We start from the raw sequence: 18,928 nt of genomic DNA, 5'->3' as shown, positions 1-18,928 counted from the left end.
CTTTCATGCCAAGCCAGGTCATGTGGGTGATATCTGATCATTCAGAAACTCAAAAACTTTTGTTGAGATTATGGAAAGCATGGAATAGCTGGGCTTCTAAAAGTAATTCTCGCCCTGGCTGGTGTGGCTCAGTTGGTGCATTGTCCTGTAACCAAAAGGCTGTGGGTTTGATGCCTGGTAAGGGCACATACCTAGGTTTCAGGTTCAATCCTGGGTCCAGGCATGGGCACCCATGACTCCATTGCTGGATGCATACAATTCCCGGTATGGGCATGTACAGGAGGCAATCAATCAATGCTTCTCTCTAGCATCAATGTTTCCCTTTCCCTCTCCCAAAATACATACATATATACATACATATCTTTGGGTAAGGATTAAAAAAATTACAAAAAGAAATAAATAAAAATAATCCTAGAAGATCTAAATTCCATTCTATCTACTGTTTTTGAATCAGAGGAACTCACAAACCTTTGAAGCTCAGTCCATGAGAAGTCTTGAATTGTGACCAAGGAGCAGGGAAGAAGGAAAGATTTCACCTTTTTGTTTTCTGTTTTGAGCTGCTTTTTTAAAAAATATATTTTATTTATTTTTAGAGAGAGGGCAAGGGAAGGAGAAAGAGGGAGAGAAACATCCATGTGACAGAGAGAAACATCAATTGGCTCCTGCCTCTCCATGGCCTTATGGGGGACTGAACCTGTAATCCAGGCATGTGCCCTGACCTGAGATCCAAACTTTTACCTTGCAAGTCGACACCCAACCAATTGATCCACACCAGTCAGGGCTGTGAGCTGTTTTCTTACATCTAGGCTTCTGTTGGTAAAGGCTAAGAAGTTAGGAAAAGTGGTTAGGCCAAGTGGTTAGGAAAAGTCATACAGTTTGTTCATTTTAGTCAGGTACACTGTCTTTACATAGGAGACTTTTCAGAGTTATTGTTAATAACATGGACAATGAATTTCAGATAGACTTAACATTTTTTAATATTAAAATTTGTTAGCTATCTTAAGGAGTAAGTGCTAAGAGGAAAACAATCTTTTGTTTTTTTATTATTATTTTTAAATTTATTTTTAGAGAGTGGGAAGGGGGAAAGAGAGGGAGAAAAACATCAATGTGAGAGAGAAACATTTATCAGTTGCCTCTTCTTTATGTCCCAATTGGCACCAACCTAGGGACGGAACTGCAACCCAGGCATGTGCCCTGATGGGGGAATCAAACTGGTGGCTTTTTGTTTTGTGGTATGACACCCAACCAACTGAGACACACTGGTCAGGGACAACTTTTTTGTTTTTCAAATAAAGTGTAAATTGGTACAGCCTTTTGGGAATAATTTTGACAATCTTTATCACATTTGAAAATGCTATACTCTTTGTTTTGCAATTCTACTGCTAGGAATCTATTCCTCAGATAAAATCATATATGTGCAAAAGATGTTCATACATACATGATGTTCTCTGCAATATTTCAGTTATCTTAAGTAATCAGAAACAATGAAAATTTCCACTATGTTGTAAAACATTAAATAAATTATGGCACATGAAATTATGAAATACCATGCAATATTAAAAAGAACTCAGTAGATGAAAAGTACGGATGTGAAAAAATCTCCAAAATTATTAAGTGAAAAAAGCAAATAAAAAAATGGTGAGGGTTTATTAGAATGCACAGAAAATTGTTACACTGGTTATCATGGGCAGGGTGTGGCTAGTGAAGAAAATAATTATAATTTTTAAATATTTAATAGTTAGAATTTTTCAAAATGACCATGTATGATTATTTGTGTAACTAAAAATGATAAGGAAAGTTAATCAACAGAATATATCACCTAAACAACACTGAGACTGCATCAGCTATTTATCTTACTGGTATTTTTAATATCTATCTAGCAATATAGGGTGGCAATGTTTATAACTGCAACTTAATATTTGGATTTAATGTACAAAAAAAAATATATTTGATCTTTTAGAAAGAAGGATTGAGGTCAGATACAGTACTTTAAAAACAGTGTCCCCAAATAAGGTACCTGAACTATCTGAAAATTGTTTTTGGCCAATAAATAATAAATAAACTGAACACAGAATCCATTCAACCATGACTGCTGGAACCTGGTTTTCTTGGGTACCCCTGCAGTGCTTGGCACATAGTAAACACTGAATAAATATTGACCGAATGATGGATGAATAGTTTAAATCTTTTTAGTAGTGCCCACTTTCTTAAAAGCAGCATATTAGCAAGGATAGATCTTGTTACTTGTTACCTGAGGTTTTCCTTACTTGCTTTTCAAATGAGGCAGAGAGGGAGCGACTCCTTCTTTAGGAGGTTAAGACTTTGGTCCAGGACAGCATTTAGTGGCTCACGTTTTGGTGATCTGTGAATTGAAAAATAATCCAGTATCAGAACTGGACAGCATATAAGAGAAAAAACAAACAAGAGAGTTGCGTATGTGTATATATTGGCAATTTGCTTGTTTCTTATATGAAATTATATACTATATATAACTATCTATAATTTTGCTCTTAGTGGCTGTGAAATTATGGGCAGATCACTGTATTCATGTCTAAATTTTTATCTAAAAAACTGGTATCACTCTGTTATAGGCTTTTGTTGTTTGCTTCTTTACATGAAGAAAAGTGAAAAGCTTTTATAAAATGCTGGCATTAGAGTGGCCATTCCATATTGTGTAATGGCTCGTTCATATAAATTCAATCCCAGACCGTTGGGTCGAAAAGTCCCTGGAGACTAAAACTGTAGAACAGAAAAGAAGAGAAGCGAAAAGAAAAGAAAAAGAAGGAAAGAAAGAAATGTCCTCAAATCCGGAACATTGGGTGGTGCGAGTCCCAGAGTCAACTGCCAGCGGGCAACCCTCGGTCCTGCACTAGCGGGAGCTCGCCCCCGCTGGGGCCCGGAGCCTGGGCTTCCTCGAACTGCAGCGCTAGGTGCAGCGGAGGACGACAGCCCAAGCCTGGCCTCCGTGCCTCGGACCGAGGCACCAACAGCCTCACCCACCCGGGGCAATTACGCAGCGGTCCAGGGGTTGTCGTGAGAGATGCTTACCTACTCTCCACAGTCAGGTTCCAACGGTTTTCCCGCCGGTACAAAGAGGTGACCAAGCCAGGGGGCCCAGCGCTGAGAAGCCCTAACACCAGAGGATCCGCTGGAGGGAGAGAAGGGCGGCGAAGCGGGAAGCACAAGGCGCGTGCTCCCGTGAACGCTGGAGGAAGACTGGGGGCGGACCGCAGGCGCGCGCCTGGTGAGGGGTAGGAGGCGTGGTCTTAGGAAGACAGCCGGGAGAGGGCGCTCCGGAGCCGAGCTGGAGGCGGCCGGGGGTGGGGCCAAGGGAGGGCGTCGACGCCAAGGGGCGGGGTGAGGCGAGGCGGGGACGCGCTTGCGGGGTCGGAGAAGGCGGGGGCGCGGCGGTGGCGGGAGCGTCCCTGGTTTCCGCCCCTGTTTCCCACTCTCCTTCCACCTTCGACCCCTTAGTGCTGTGGAGAGGCTCCGCTTGCCCATTCCCCGGAGCCGCTGTGCTGCTGCCACTCACTCCCTCCGCTCGTGGTGAGCCAGTCAGTCCCCGCACTGTGCGCTTCTCCGTCTGGGCCATGGATGGGTAAGTGTTCGGCGGCGCGGTCGCCGCGCCGGCTGCCTTTGCCCTGCTTCCTTTCGGCTCTCTGCCGGCCGGCCGTGCGGAGGCCAGGCAGCTGGGCACCGTACCCGGCGGCTGGAGGAGCGGCCCCAGCCAAGCCCGACGGAGGGGCTTCCGGGCGCCTCCTAGGGGAGCTCAAATTGCGAGGGGCGGGCCGCCGCAGCCTCGCCTTCCCCCGCGGGGCGCCCCCGTAATATCCGCCCCTCACACCCTGACACCGGGAAGTGGAGGAAAGCCCGGTGTTACGGCTGGGGGCTGCGGGCCGCCCTCCTCGCGGAGGGTCCGGGGAGCCCTGTCCGGTGTCTCGACACTTCCTCTCAGAAAATGGTGCGCGGCGCTGGGGGAGGCGGAGGCGGCGCTCAGGGCGGGCGTCCTTCTGCTCCGGGAGTTGCTGTTTACCGGTGAGGTGGGGCGAGCGCTGGAGCTTCCCCAGGCGGGCAGGCGAGTGGCCACGGAGTGGCAGACGGCGGGTGCACTCGTCGGTACACGTCTGGGCGGCGACCTGGTCCCGAAGCCAGGGCTCCACGCGGGGTCTCGGCATGCGGGGGAACCTGCCCAGGTCCCCGCATTTCTGACTACCAGGCGTCTGGACTTGATGACCATGGATGCCCACCCCCCACTCCCCGCCCCGCACTTCGTGAGTTCCCTGCTGTGTACGTGAAATACTGTGTAAATGCAATTTGTGGGGGGAGCTTCAAACTCAAAAGTTAATGAGATCTGTATCAAAAAGATTTAGAACTACTGATATAAATACTTCCCTTGGGGACCCAGTGGGGTGGGGTGGAACCTGACAGGTATCTTTAATGTTTAAGGAAACAACTGGATTAGGATCTTCGTCACTTAATTGAGGGTCGTGGTGTATGTACATCGAGAGTTTCAAAAAATCTTCCGGTCTGTTCGAACCTGCAAATCCACTTATTTACTCCCATTAGGCATTCGAGGTTTCGTTGGGACTTTCACTTGCTTTCGATTCCAAGGTTTCTGTCAATCCTTCGGTTGTAGAATATGTAGAACGTGCTTGAACAGTAAGAGCCGGGTACATGTTGCCATACAGTTGATGATTGTTGTCGTTCTGTGTAAAGACGATGGAACCCTAAAACAATTCTCGCGTTCATTAGGTTTCATTGATCCTCGTTGCATCATATTAAGTTTATTGGATTTATTGGATTAACTCACTTGAATGCATGTTGCACACTGCTCCCAACATTAGACAAAGTTCAGTTTTACATTTCACGGTTGGGTGTTCTTTCAAGTATTTTTTATTTAACTGAAACTTTATTGTTTAATTCAAACTCCTGTGAAAGCTTTGTTGAAAACTCATTTCACATCACCTTATTCAGTTACACTTAATATGTGTGCAAAATTTTGCTGTTTGAATTTGTTTAATTATGCCATAAAATATTTTAGTTAGGAAAGCTATGAAATTAGTATCATTATGTGTAGTGAGTTGTAAGGTGGTTTGACTTGAGATGTGGAAGCAGGTTAGCATTTTTGTATTAGAAAGTTTATAGTGATTATGTCGAGCACTCGGGTTATGCATCTTGGCTGTTAAACTCTTGGACAACATGAAGTAACTGCACACTTACTGTTTTGGACAGTGTTTTAAGACGTTAACTCGCCTCACCCCATATGTGGTTTTAGAGCTAAGAACGAGTTTAATGATTTAAACATGTGTGGCTATAAGATACAGGAAGGTAAGTTCATTTGAGAGTTCAAGTAGGTACGTACATGATTTACTCTGCGACAGGACCAATACCACGATGTTACACAGTCTTATATTTTTATGCATAAACATGTTATTTATCACATTTAAGTTTTATCAAATAAATTACAAGTTTAAAAAGTCTGTAAGGAAAGATAAATCTATGTGGTTATTGTTTCAAACAGTTACATTTGCATCATTAAACAGTCCAGAATCATACAGTTGTTTACTTTTATTAAGTAATGATGATGTTACAGGTTGTTAACAATAGATAGAATTTAGTTATAGCTTTCTTTTGGGAGCTGTAAAGACATACTTCATCGAAGACAGTTTCTTGGGAGATGGATATTTGTTTGGCAGAACTTTATAGGGGTCTTTACACCTTGGTGTCAAGGAATATGGTTTTGAATACAGTGAATTTCGGTTTTCAGGAGGCAAATTTAGTTTCTACATTTTTCCACAGCCTGAAAAAGGCCCTTTTTCATTATTTTGAATATTAAACAACAAACCACCACTAACATATTTTTCTAGTTCCTCCTTATATCCCAATTGTCTTGTGTATGTGTGTGTTCATTTCCTCCTGAGATAATTTATATTTAAACAGTTTTTTCATAGTTCACTTTTACTTAAATATGTCTTAGTCTTAAATTAAATTTACTATTACTATTTTTTAAGTTTTATGTTTGTTTCAGGTGTACAACATAGTGGTTAGATGATTATATAATTTATGAACTGACCCCCCAACACAGTTTTGATGTGGTAAAAAATTTTTTTTAAAGCAAATTTTTGAAAATTTTGATGTGTGAAATTTGATGTGTTTTGAGAGACTCTCTTAGCTGTATTTGGTGAGCTCTTTTGGGTGGTGGATGCAAATTTGCAAATACCTTCTATTTCTGTAAATCCACTCAGTAGTTTTGAATCATTTAAATTTTTAAACATGATCATTTCATACCAGTGATTGAAGAGAATGAACTTTGGTGATTTTAAGTTTTGGTTTGGACTTGTTACAAAGAGGTAAATGGATAAAACATACTTAACTCATTTTATTGAAGCACAACTATACTTTTTAAATGCTTTTCTAAATACTAGAAGAGAATTTGATTTATCAGTTGTTTCTTACATTTCTATTGAAGCTTTGCTTTTACACTACCGTTGCTAGACTGTCCAATCACTTTTCTTTGTATTAACATTTCACAACTCATCACATTCTTATTCTTATCATTTGTTATTATAATGCTTTTTCTTTTCCTTTAATCTTATTATCTGTCTTTTAAAAACTTGTTCTCTAACTTTGTTTTCCATTTTCTCTTTTTACTTTTTCCATACAGTGTTGTTACAGATCTTATAGCAGTCGGTTTAAAGGTAGGAATCTTTTACTATCCTTTCATAAGCATTTTTAAATCTTAGTTTTGACATTTTTTTCCAATAGTGAAATCATCTCATCTGTTCATAAAGTTATATGTTTTACTTTGTTACAATAAGCTCCAAAAATAAGTGCTCGTATAGCTAAATTTGGATTTTACATATTTATTAAAAGGAGCTTACAATATTGTCTTATCTAAAATGTGAACAAAGTTTAGTCCAGAATTTTATTTGAACTATCATGTATGTGCTTTTTTATTTTATTTATTTTTTAGAAGTTAAATGTAATCTAGATTCTGATTTATTTTGCTACTATGTCCTTTTTTATATTTTCTCTTGGGTGTGCTTATAAGTAATAAAATTATAACAGCAGCTGAAGTTTGTTCAATCCCTACTATGTGTTAGCTACTTTACATGTATTTTCACTAATTATTATAACAGTTCTTCAAGGTAGGTATTAATATTTCCGTTCTAGAGATGAAAATATAGGTTCAGAAAGTTTGTATTCAAGGTGTGGTACACCAGAGATCAAATCTATGTCCTCCTGGTTCTAGAACCTTTATTTTTTTTTACTGCTATACCTAGCTGTCAGTAATGAGGGTTCTGTTTAAAAGGTGAACAACAGGAGAGCTGGATAATTAGTATTTCATAATAACAATTCTTCAGTTTGTCATTTTAGTTTTATCAAACTCTTCCCATTTATTAAATTCTAAAGTATAAATCAAGTAAACAATGTTCATCAATATGAGGCTTTAAAAATACAAATGGATGTTTTAAGGTTCCCTTTAGCAGTTTGGTGTTTGGTATAGCTGAGTTGAGAACTTTGTTCTAGAAGCCACTTAGTTCAGATCACAGTAGAAAATAGAATTCATTCATGTTTTTATTATATGTATTTTATGTAAAGTTGTTACACCACTTTTTGTCTATCATCTCTCTTTAGCAATTTCCACACTTCCGCATTTGCACATATTGGGCCTGATGGTGGCGCTCATATTCCTAAAACACCTTAAAAAAATAAGCATAAGTACACCATACAGCATTTGAGATTAACAATAGTATGTCCAAGATTACATAATTGGGAACTACTGCTCATTCTGTCTTTTGAAGGTGGTGGAGTTAGCTTGCTTTGGCAAACTTTGTGAACATATTTTAAGGCTAGAAAATAAATGGGGGAGCCTCTTTTGGTGGGATGTCTTTATTCCCTCCTTTTTTTCTGGTGTACTTAAGTCATTTTCTCATTTGGGAATGATACTCGGAGATGAGAAACTGCAGGAAGAGATACTTAAAGTAAATGTTGTTTTGGTCTTATCAGAAATGTAATTTATGATTCTAGAGTTTATCTGAGGAAAAATGAATACATGAGACATTAAATAAACTTACCATTTTGGAGTTGAGTAATTATGCTTGAAGGATTGTCATGCCTGTTTTCTTGTGGAGAAAAGTGTGTTTTGATAAATAAAAGAAAAAATTTGACTATTAGGCACAGGAACTGAATTTGAATACAAGATTTGGACTTCTGACTACCTGTTTTGCAGCAAGCACTTTAAAAACAAAGATCAGATTCTACTCTGAAGAAAAGATAGGTTGATTAGTTGATTCACTGGGCAATTTATGTTTTTGTAGTCTTAAATACTGGAAGTGTCTGTAAAATTATTCATGATATGGAGAAATTTCTCATAAGTTCTGCTTCCTTGGATCCCATCCAAGTAAGTTTAGTTACCAAGTAATAGGCCAATAAGGCTCATAGTTTATCTAGATTATATAAACCAAAATTAGGGAATTTAAATAAGTCCTTCAAAAATATCAGTTACTTATTTTCCTCTATTTACTCTCTGAATATGACACAACAAATAGTTTTAGCCATTGCTAAGAGGCGATTTCAGGTTATATTCCATATGTTGCTTTCCAGGGTTAAGAAAAGTAATGTGGATTTCTTTTTTAATATGGAAATACCCTTAAATGCAAAAGAAAACTGGATTGTTTTTAGAGATTAAGTGCAGGGATTTTTGATATTTTCTTCACTACTTTGTTTACAGTGTTTGACACGTTAAGTTCTTCAAAATACCAGTTGAACGAGTGCCAAATTGTCACACAGGTAGTTAGGTGGCAAACTTATGTTGGAAACCAAACCTTCTAATTTTGCTAGTGTTTGTTCTGTTGGGTATGTACTGTATGAGAGGGAATTAAATTCATTTTTTCAGGTTGGAATTTTCTTGAAGACAGGAAAACATTTTCAGTCAGTTTAGGGCCATAGCATGCCTTTTTTTTAGGTTCAGAAAATTCCTTTCTATATCTCACTTGCTGTTTTTTGGTAACATGAATAGAATTTGAATTTGGATCTTTCAAGGAATTTGTATATTTCAGTTAAATTGTTATGGACATAAAAGTTGTTCATAGTATTTCCTTATCCTTTTAATTTCCCTTGTATCTGTAATGATTTCTGTAACTTCAGTCTTTTTTTCTTTTTTTTAAGATCGTATTGATTTACTTTTAGAGAGAGGAAGCGAAAGGGAGAGAAACATTATTGTGTGAGAGATACATTCATCAGTTGTTTCTCACACCTCCCCAACTGGGGACCTGGCCCGCAACCCAGGCATGTGCCCTCAGTGGGAATCGAACTGGTAACCCTTTGGTTCACAAGCCAGTGCTCAATTCACTCATCCACACCAGCCAGGGCTGTATTTTCAGTCTTGATACAGTATTGGTAATTTAGGTGCCGCCCCACCCCCACCCCACCCGATCGTTCTAGCTCCAGGCTTTCAGTGTTACTGATCTTTTTCAAAAGACAGTTTTTAGTTTTACTTTCTGTATTGGCAGACTCTTCTGTTTCATCATTTTCACTCGCTATTATTTCCTTCTTTGTATTTATTCTGGGTTTCATTTGTTTTTCTTGACTTGGGATATATATATATTTTTTTTGTAGCAGTCTAAGACAACATTTATTATTATTAAGATTTATCTCACAGTTTTTGTGGGTCGGGAATGTAGGTGTGGCATAGCTGGGTGCTCTTGACTTTGGGGTCTCCCAAGTCTGCTGTCAAGGTGTTGGCAGATGTTGCAGTCATCTTTTGGAAGTGAAATCTGCTTCCAAGCTCACTCACATGGTTGTTGGCAGGAGTCAGTTTCTCCTAGGCTCTTGAGATGAGGGCCTCACTTCCTCACTGGTTGTTGGCTGGAGGCTGCGCTCAATTCCTTGCTATGTGGGTCTCTCTGTGGGGCATCTTGCTTCAGCAGCTTAATACTCACAAGTAATAAAATAAATAAATAAAAATAAAAGACAAAGAATTAGGCAGAGTCAGTCCTTTGATACCTAATCTCAGTATCAAAGGTATCTCATCACTTTTGCTCTATTTTGTTCTTAGCAGTAGACCACTTAAGGGGAGGGACTTTCACCTGGGTATCGATACTTGGTAGTGGAGATCATTGAGGACCATGTTAGAACACTGCCTACCACATCAGAAATTACTGGATGGTGGGGGTACTGCACATGTTCAGCTTTATTGGATAGTTCCAGTTAACTATCTAGTAATGTATGAAAGTTGTTATTACAAATTTTCACGTACTTAGTTATTTTGTCTTGAGATATTTTAATGTAATCATTTAATTCTATGTATTTACCTTCAAGCAGAGCTTTTAGAAGCATCCCAAAAGCTTTTTATCTTTTTCTTTTTATCCAGAGTAAACCCCAGGAAAGTAGAAGGAAGGAAGGAGAAGTAACTTAGATGAAATGTACAAATTTCAGAATGAAACTCTCAGATGACCGAAGCTTACATGTATAAGATTAGTAGTATTTCTTCCTTAAATGTTTGATAGAATTCATCATTGTAGGTATTTGTGGGTACATTTATTTTGTGGAAACACCTGAAAAGAATGTATACTTTACTTTTTGGAGTCTACTGCTTTATAAACATCAATAAATAAGCTGACTAAAAATTCATGTCTTCCATATTCTTAATAATTTTCTTCCTATTCTGTTAATTACTGAAAAAAGAGGAGATTATTGGCATTTTCACCCATAATTGTGGATTTGTTGTTTTCTGTTGTAGTTTTGTTGGTTTTTATTTTATATGTTTTGAAGCTCAGTTATTAGATACATTTACTCTTGTGAATGTTATATTTTCTTGTTGAAGTGAGGTGTTTTTCTTTTTCATTTGGAATATACATCTTTATCTCAAGTAGTATAGTTCCTGTCCAGAAACTCACTTTGATTATAATGTCGTAATTCCAGTTTTCTCTTTATTGATTATGCAATTATAGTTGTTCCAGTTTTTTCCCCTATGCCCCCCTCCACCTGGTACTCCCATTCTCTCCAGCAATCCTCCCTCTTAGTTTATGTCCATGGGTCATGCATACAAGATCTTTGGCTACTCCATTTCCTATACTGTTATTAACATCACCCCTGTCTGTTTTGTACCTATCAATTTGTGCTTCTTAGTCTCTGTACCTTTCCCCCGCTTCTGCCCTTGCCTCCTTCCAGCTGATAACCCTCCATATGATCTCATCTATGATGCTGTCCTTCTTTTATTTGCTTAGTTTTTTAGATTTAGTTGATAATTGTGAATTTGTTTTCTTTTTAATATTAAGTTCATACTTTTAATCTTCTTTTTCTTATATGGTTCCCTTTAACACTTCATGTAAATAATTGCTTGGTAATGATGAACTCCTTTAGCTTTACCTTGTCTGGGAAGCAATTTATCTGCCCTTCCATTCTAAATGGTAGTTTTGCTGGGTAGAGTAATCTTGGTTGTAAGGTCCTTGCTTTTCATCACTTTGAATACTTCTTGCCAGTCCCTTCTTGCCTGCAAAGTTTCTTTTGAGAAATCAGCCGATAGTCTTATGGGAACTCCTTTGTAGGTAACGCTCTTTTCTCTTGCTGCTTTTAAGATTCTCTCTTTATCTTGAACCTTTGGCATTTTAATTATGATGTGTCTTGGTGTGGTCCTCTTTGGGTCCACTTGTTTGGGACTTTGTGCTTCCTGGACTTGTATGTCTATTTCCTTCGCCAAATTAGGGAAGGTTGCTTTCATTATTTTATCAAGTAAGTTTTCAGTTTCTTGCTCTTCCTCTTCTCTGTTTGGCATCCTATGATTTGGATGTTGATACATTTAAAGATGTCTCAGAGGTTCCTAAGCCTCTCTTCATTTTTTTGAATTTTTTTTTCATCCTACTGTTTTGATTGAATGTTTTTCCTTACTTGTGTTCCAAGTAGTTTGTTTTTCGGCTTCATCCCTTCCACTATTGGTTCCCTGTAGATTTTTCTTTATTTCACTTAATACAACCTTCATTTCTGCCTGGGTCTTTTCTATGCTGTTGAAATACCCAATGAGTTCCTGGAGCTTCCTGATAACCAATGTTTTGAACTGTGTATCTGATAGGTTGCTTATCTCCATTTTGTTTATTTCTTTTTCTGGGATTTTGTTCTGTTCTTTCATGTGGGCCATATTTCTTTGTTTCCTCAATTTGGCAGCCTCCCTGTGTTTGTTTCTGTGTATTAAGTAAAGCTTCTTTGACTCCCTGTCCTACTAGTGTGGCCTATTGTAGAAAAGCACACTTGTTAAGTTTTATGGGGCAGGGCATTAGGTATTCACCATAGCAGGAAAACTCGTGTCACCACTCTGTGGCTCTGTGTGGGGGAGGGCTGAGAGAGGGGACAATTCCACTGCCCGGCCTCTGGCATTTTGCCCAGAAAGAAGCTGTCTCCTGGTACTCGCCCTGATGCCAGTCACTTTGTATTCTCCCTGTATGCCACTGTTATCCTTCCAGCTGTTGCCCTTGTACTGTATCCTGGAGTGGATGGGTCTGTGTGAGTCCTAAGTCCATGTGGGCCCCTTAAGGAAAGTCTCTTGAGAATCTTATCATTTTTTCTTCCACTCAACCCCCACTGGTTTTTACAGCCAGAAGTAATGGGGATTTATCTTCCTGGTGCTGGAATCCTGGGCTGGGTGTTCTGTTCTGAGGCTGGGATCCCTCGCTCCGGAGGTCTCTCTCTTGATTTTTATCCACCACTTGTGGATATGGGACCACCTCTTCCCATCTCTACGCCACTCTGTGTCCCTGTGCCTCTCCACCTCTCTGTGGCTCTGCCCTTCCTACCTGAATGTTGCTTCTTTAAATCCTTGGTTATCTGACTTCCACACAGCTCAACTTTCTGACAATTCTGAGTGATACTTGTTTTGTAGTCTAGTTGCATTTTTGCTATAGTTGTATATGGAGGCGAGGCATGTTTACCTATGCCTCTATCTTGACTGGAAGTCTAATTCCAATTTTCTTATGATTAGGATTTATGCGCTATATCCTCACCCAAGGAAATGGTCATTGATTTTGAGAGAGGGGGGAGAAAAATATTGATGTGTGAGAGAGAAACATTGATCAATTGCCTCTCATACGAACCCTGACCAGGGATCAAACCTGCAACCTAGGTAAGTGCCCTGACTGACCGGGAAAGCAACTTGCATCTTTTCAGTGTATGGGGCAGTGCTCCAACCAGCTGAGCCACCAGCCACAGCTGTGTGGTACTATATCTTTTAACTGTTTCTTTTCTTTTAATCTGTTTTAAGTTTAAGGTGTGTGAAAGAATGATGAACCAAAGAGACAACAAATAGCAAAGTATGGTTTTAAATGGATTTGAAGGATTCGGTTTCAAAAGAGTGGCTTGTCTTGCCTTCTCTTTGCTCACTCATAACTGTGAACTCTGTCATTGAGTACCTTATGGAGAGGCCTATATATAAACCAGACACTGCCAGCAACCACTTGAGTGAGCTTGGGAATGGATCTTCTGCTTCCTCTTTTGAGCCTTGAGAGGAGAGAACCTGGCTAAGCCATGTGCAGGTCATGACTCAAAGAGATTGAGTTAAAAAATACTTTATTTCAGGTGCTAAATTTTGGGATAATTTGTTACGCATTCATGCATAATTAATGCTACTACCTAACAAAAGTATTTACTCACAAAGTGGTGAGTAAATATTGATGTTATGTTCTTCTCATTGTACCAGAAGGCAAAGGTTGATTTGTAATGTTAACTTTGATCACTTGGTTAAGATTATCTTTGCCATGTTTTCTACTATAAATTTATTGTTTTCCCTTTGTAACTAACAAGTGTTCTGTGGAGTGGTACTTTGAGACCAGATTAATAATATTTTAATTCTCAAACTTTTTCTTCCTGGTTTTAACATCCGTTAATGGTCCTTGCCTGAATTACCATATTTTTCACACTGCAAGACACACCTGACCATAAAATGCACCTAGGTTTAGAGGAGGAAAACAAGAAAAAAATATTCTGAACCAAATGGTGTACTAAAATATTTAATAAAATATAACAATAATATTTCAACCATGTAAAATGAACAGCAGTCAGCAGCAGTATTAAGAGCCATCATCACTGTCATTAACAAATGAGTAGAGACTTTAAGGTTCATATACTCTTTTAGTTTTCTGGGAACCCCAAGAACTCATCATTACTAGTGTCAGAATTTATGAAGCTCAGTTGCTCATACTACCTTCAGTTCCATCTAAGGCATTACTAATGCTACATTTTTTGAATAAATGTACAGCAGTTTCATCCTTCACTGAGTGCCATGATGTTTTCACCCATTCACAAACTTGAGTGATAATGGGCCTCTTCATTCGTCCAGTAGGTGTCAGATCATGATTACCAGCCGCCATCCATTTGTTCCACTCTTCTCACATAAAGACTTTAAATGGTTTGTTGATGGAAAGGTCAAGAGGTTCTAACTGGCTGGTAAGACCCCCAGGAATTACAGCTAGATGAGTCTTCACCTCTTTAAAGCTTTTTTTTTTTTTTTGGTAGTTTTGCTAATCCTCTTCTAACAGCTGTCCCCACTGCTGACAGGTCAGGTAATACACATCACGGGCTGTGATGCAATATTTGCTCCATAAGACGCTCAGACATTTCCCTCTACTTTTGGAGCAAAAAATACGGTAGTTGTTATAATGATAGTTGCAAAGTGGTGATTTTCTCATTTTATTTTTCAACATTATACTAACCTCTTAAAAAGATACCGATTAACTCATTCTTTTGCTGTTTTGTGGAACAACTTTTTTTGGGGGCCTGGGTTGGAAGTAAGGGATGGGGGGGTCTTTGTCTGTTTCACTATTGTAATTTCTCATGGTTAAATCAAATTTTCTGTTTACTCTCACACTAATTTTTGGATTTTACATTTTTTAAGGAATATATTCATTTCATTATTAATTTCATAAGTTTATTGCAGAGAACATAGTCTGTTTAATATATTCCTGTGGATAATATTGAGACTTCTTTGATGAACTAATACAGGAGTTGGCAGGCTATGGCCCAAGGCCTAAATAGAGCTCAGTACCATCTAATTTTATATATTCTGAAAAGTAAAATATTTTTATTCTTCTAAATGGTTGAAAAAAATCAAAAGATTAATGTTTTGTGACATTGCAGTATTAGTATCTATAAATAAAGTTTCGTATTGTGTGTAGTTGTGACAGGGACTCCTTTAGGCCCACAAAACCTAAAACACTTACTGTTCCTTTACAGATAAATTTTGCCAACATGGTACTATGTTGGGTTTTTTTAAAGTATGTATTTGTAACTGGATGTCTGGTTCTGCATTTATTAGTTCAATTTATTAATTGTATTTTTTTTTTTTTCTGATCATATTTCGTATGTTTGGTCTATTGGTTTCTAAGAGGTATTTATTAACATTTCAACTCAACTGCTGATTTATCTTTTTTTCTTAAATTTTATCATGGTGATGATCCAGACTTTTAGTGGTAGATTATAATAGACATTCTCACTTTCCCTAGACCTCAAATTGTATTTTGACAATATAAACTTCACCAAGTGTCTGATCACTTTCGTTTTTTATATATCTTACATTATCTCTTAGCTTTGTTTTTCAATTGATTTTAATACTTTTTCCAAAAAGTTAATTTTGTGTGGCAAATCTAGTGAGACTTTGTATCTCTGAGAATAGTTTTAGGTAAGAACAGAATATGAAAAGCTTTATTCCAACTTGTCCCCTCACTGAGACTTTTGGGTCCTCAGCTGTAGTCCGGAGCTACTCATCTTCATCACCCTCCACATACCAGTTGAAGTTAGCCTTCAACTTCCTTAGGGTTTTTCTCCTTATTTTGGTTCCTGAAGTCCACATACCCCTCCAGCTTCTACAGTTTCTCTGTGGTTTATTTTGGAGACGGGACTTAATAATTCATGCTAGTTTCAGACTTCAGATCCACCTATTTATTACTTAGTACAACAAGTACAAAGGACAGTGGGTCAAACAACTCATGCTAGTTTCAGGCTTTAGACCCACCTCTTTATTACCTACTACAATGAGTACAAAGGACAGTTGTGAAATTTTAGAATTCTATGGATGATGAGATGATTCTGATGGCTTCTGAGGGAGGGAAAAATAAGTTATCTTCAAAGAAATAAATGTCATACTGGCATGTTACCAGCCATACTGTGTGCTGGGTGTTTTTATAATTTTCTTAGGAAAGATACTTTTTAATTCAGAATTCTTTACTAAGTCAAATGATTAATTATGAAGATACATTGAAAATAGAATTTTCAGACATGCATGGCCCTAGAAAGTTTACCTTCTGTTTACCATTATTTAGGTAGTTATTTAAGGGTATACTCAAGTAAAATGTTAGTAAACTAAGGACAAGGAAGACAGAAGTTCATGTAAAAGTTGAGCCAACCCAGAAGAAAAGAAAAGAGGAGACTCAAGTTAACAGCTGTTCAGAAGGCCTAGAAAGCATTCTAGATTGACACAAGAGGAAAGAGGGTATTAGAAAGGAGGTCTTGGGAAGAAAAATATGGACTAGTTGGAATGAATGGTGTCATGAAGATTTTGGAAAAAAATTGATGATAAAGGACAGTAGTGTGAGGAAAATAAAGTTAAAAATCTCTTGGAAAGCAAGAACAAAAATAATAGTGTAACTATCAAGCAAATTAGAATGTGGCATGATGTTTAGAAATTGATAAGTATAATCAAGAATTCATTTGATCTTTATCAATTGATTTTAGAAGGTGAGCAAGAGAGAAACATCGATTTTGTTGTTCCACTTATTTATGCATTTATTGGTTGATTCTGGTATGTGCCGTGACTGGGAATAAAACCCACAACCTTGGTGTATTGGGATGATGCTCTAACCAACTGAGCTATTTGGCCAGGGACCATTTGATCTTGATTCTAAGACCAGTCTTTTTCAAGTGGTCCTAAAGTTGTAACATTAATCATAGAGTAAAAAGCGAACTATGCCAGGGTTACATATCCTTACATAGTGATAAGAATGTAAATGTTATTTATTAAGTCAACATTTGAACAGGACACAAATGGACAAAACCCAGAATGCTCATGTTGCAGGGCACTATGCAATAACCATAAGTAAATGAAAGTGAAGCAGGCAGAGGAAGGGACAGAAGGAGAGAACAGATTGCTAGCACTAATAGCTTTGTCTTTTAAAATGGAGACTCAAGAGGTATGTAAAATTGACAAAATAAGCAATAAGTTATAAGTATAGTATTTAAAGTTCAAAGACACTTATATAAGAATTAAAATTAGTAGCATATCTTTTAAACATTTGAGAGGACAGAAAAAAGTGTAAGAGATAAATTCTAAAGTTTTTGTATTAGAAGTCAGTCAGTTTTAGTTTTAAAGTTGGTAACTCAAAAAGGTAGTGGTATAAGCGTATTATTTGGGTTATGGGGACAACCATTAGAATAACTTAGATATTTAAGAGATTGGGATATAAGTGGCAAGATTGTTTTTATCATATAAACTCCTTTGTAACATAATATTTCAGTTTTTATAGTATATTTGATAAAAATAAAAATTTAATAAACAAAAGATAAAAGAACAGAAGTAATTCAACAATAACAAAAAAATTCAACTATGTGTATGTAGAGAACTCTCATTCCCAATGTTGTTCCCCAAAGCTAGCAATTTTATTAGTTTTTTCTTTACCCTCAAGTTACTTTTTATGCAAATAAAGGCAAACATACATATTTTTTATTTCTCTTCTAATGTAAAAGGCAGCATATTTATATGTACTAGTCTACATTTTGATTCCTTCACCAAAATTCCCGCATTCTAATTTTTTAACAGCTGCAAAATATCTTTTGGATATAGAAGTTATTTATTAGTTCCTCTTGATGGACTCATGTTATTTATATAGTACTGTGCTCTACCAAATAGTTTCTTATGAATAATCTTGTATAGTACATATGTTGTTTTATGTATATACAGGTGTATCTGTGAAGTAGAGTCCAGGGATAGGATTGCTATATCAAAGGCTAAAGGTGTGTCTAGGTAAATATTAATAGATTTACCTCCATTAGGGTAGTACCATTTTGGGAAGCACAGTTTCTGCCAAAATTGTACTGCTGAACTTTTGGATTTGGCCTGTATCTCATTTTAGTTACATTTCTTTTATGGGTGACATAGAGCATATTTTTATCTATATCTATATATATGTATATATATATATATATATACATATATATATATATAATTTTTAATTCTCACTGGAGGACTTACCTACTGATCTTAGGAAGTGAGAGAGACAGAGACATCAACGTGACAAAGAAACATTGTTTGGCTGGCTCCCACATGCACACTGTCTGGGGCTTGAACTTACAACCCAGGTATATTCCCTGACTAGGAATCGAACTCACAACCTCTTGGTGCACCAAATAATGCTCCAAGTAACTGAGCCACCCGGCCAGGGCATATTTTTATATCTTTAAGAAATATTTTTAATCCCTTTTCTTTGTGATGCTGGCTTTTGTTAAAGTTTATTTTTCTATGGGCTATCTTCTTTTCAGCTTACAGAAGCTTTTTATAAATTAGGGAGGTAAATTCTCTTTCTACAATGAATTCCAGATATTTTCTCCAGTGTGTCATTTGACTTACAAAACTTTCTGTCATTATGAGGTTTTTGATTTTTGGATTATTGAATTTAGTAGTAGTAGTAGTAGTAGTAGTAGTAGTAGTAGTAGTATGGCTCTGGATTTTGAGTCATAGGCTCTCCCATTCAGGGTTATAAGAGGAATTCACCCATGTTTTCTTAATAGTTATATGATTATTTTTCACATTTAGATCTTGATTCATTTGGGGTTTATTCTGGTGTGTGGTGTAAGGAATGGAGTCAACTTTGTTTTTCTAAATGTCTACCTAATTATTCAAATACCAGTTGATTATAAAGTTCATTTTCTCCACTGCGAATTGATGACA

At 37.6% G+C, this 18,928-nt stretch overlaps 1 protein-coding gene and 1 long non-coding RNA gene across 5 annotated transcripts in view; one reads left to right on the top strand and one right to left on the bottom strand.

The window, feature by feature from the left end:
• Nucleotides 1-418: 418 nt before the first annotated feature.
• LOC150013558 (uncharacterized) lies at nucleotides 419-3,242 on the bottom strand. Of its 2 annotated transcripts, none has more exons than XR_016510574.1 (3): nucleotides 3,049-3,242; nucleotides 2,252-2,362; nucleotides 419-823 (listed from the first exon to the last, which is right to left on the bottom strand). It is a non-coding gene; the product is annotated as an uncharacterized LOC150013558 (long non-coding RNA). The 2 variants fall into 2 exon arrangements; XR_016510575.1 differs by having other exon boundaries at nucleotides 2,268-2,362; nucleotides 3,049-3,237.
• A 150-nt stretch (nucleotides 3,243-3,392) lies between these two features.
• The window catches only part of PTBP3 (polypyrimidine tract binding protein 3), a 103,764-nt gene continuing 88,228 nt past the window's right edge, over nucleotides 3,393-18,928 (top strand). The window contains exons 1-2 of one of the 3 annotated variants that reach the window (XM_090274567.1): nucleotides 3,393-3,598; nucleotides 6,665-6,698. In XM_090274567.1, coding sequence (XP_090130693.1) covers nucleotides 3,591-3,598; nucleotides 6,665-6,698 — 42 coding nt within the window. In that variant the 5' untranslated portion in view covers nucleotides 3,393-3,590. Of the gene's footprint in view, nucleotides 3,599-3,862; nucleotides 4,036-6,664; nucleotides 6,699-18,928 lie in introns of those variants that run through there. The other 2 variants (XM_090274568.1, XM_090274569.1) reach the window with 2 other exon arrangements.

The sequence above is a fragment of the Furipterus horrens genome, unplaced genomic scaffold, assembly GCF_987537825.1.
Source record: "Furipterus horrens unplaced genomic scaffold, mFurHor1.1.pri manual_scaffold_4, whole genome shotgun sequence".
Classification (NCBI taxonomy): domain Eukaryota; kingdom Metazoa; phylum Chordata; class Mammalia; order Chiroptera; family Furipteridae; genus Furipterus; species Furipterus horrens.
This window is presented reverse-complemented; position numbering and strand designations above follow the sequence as displayed.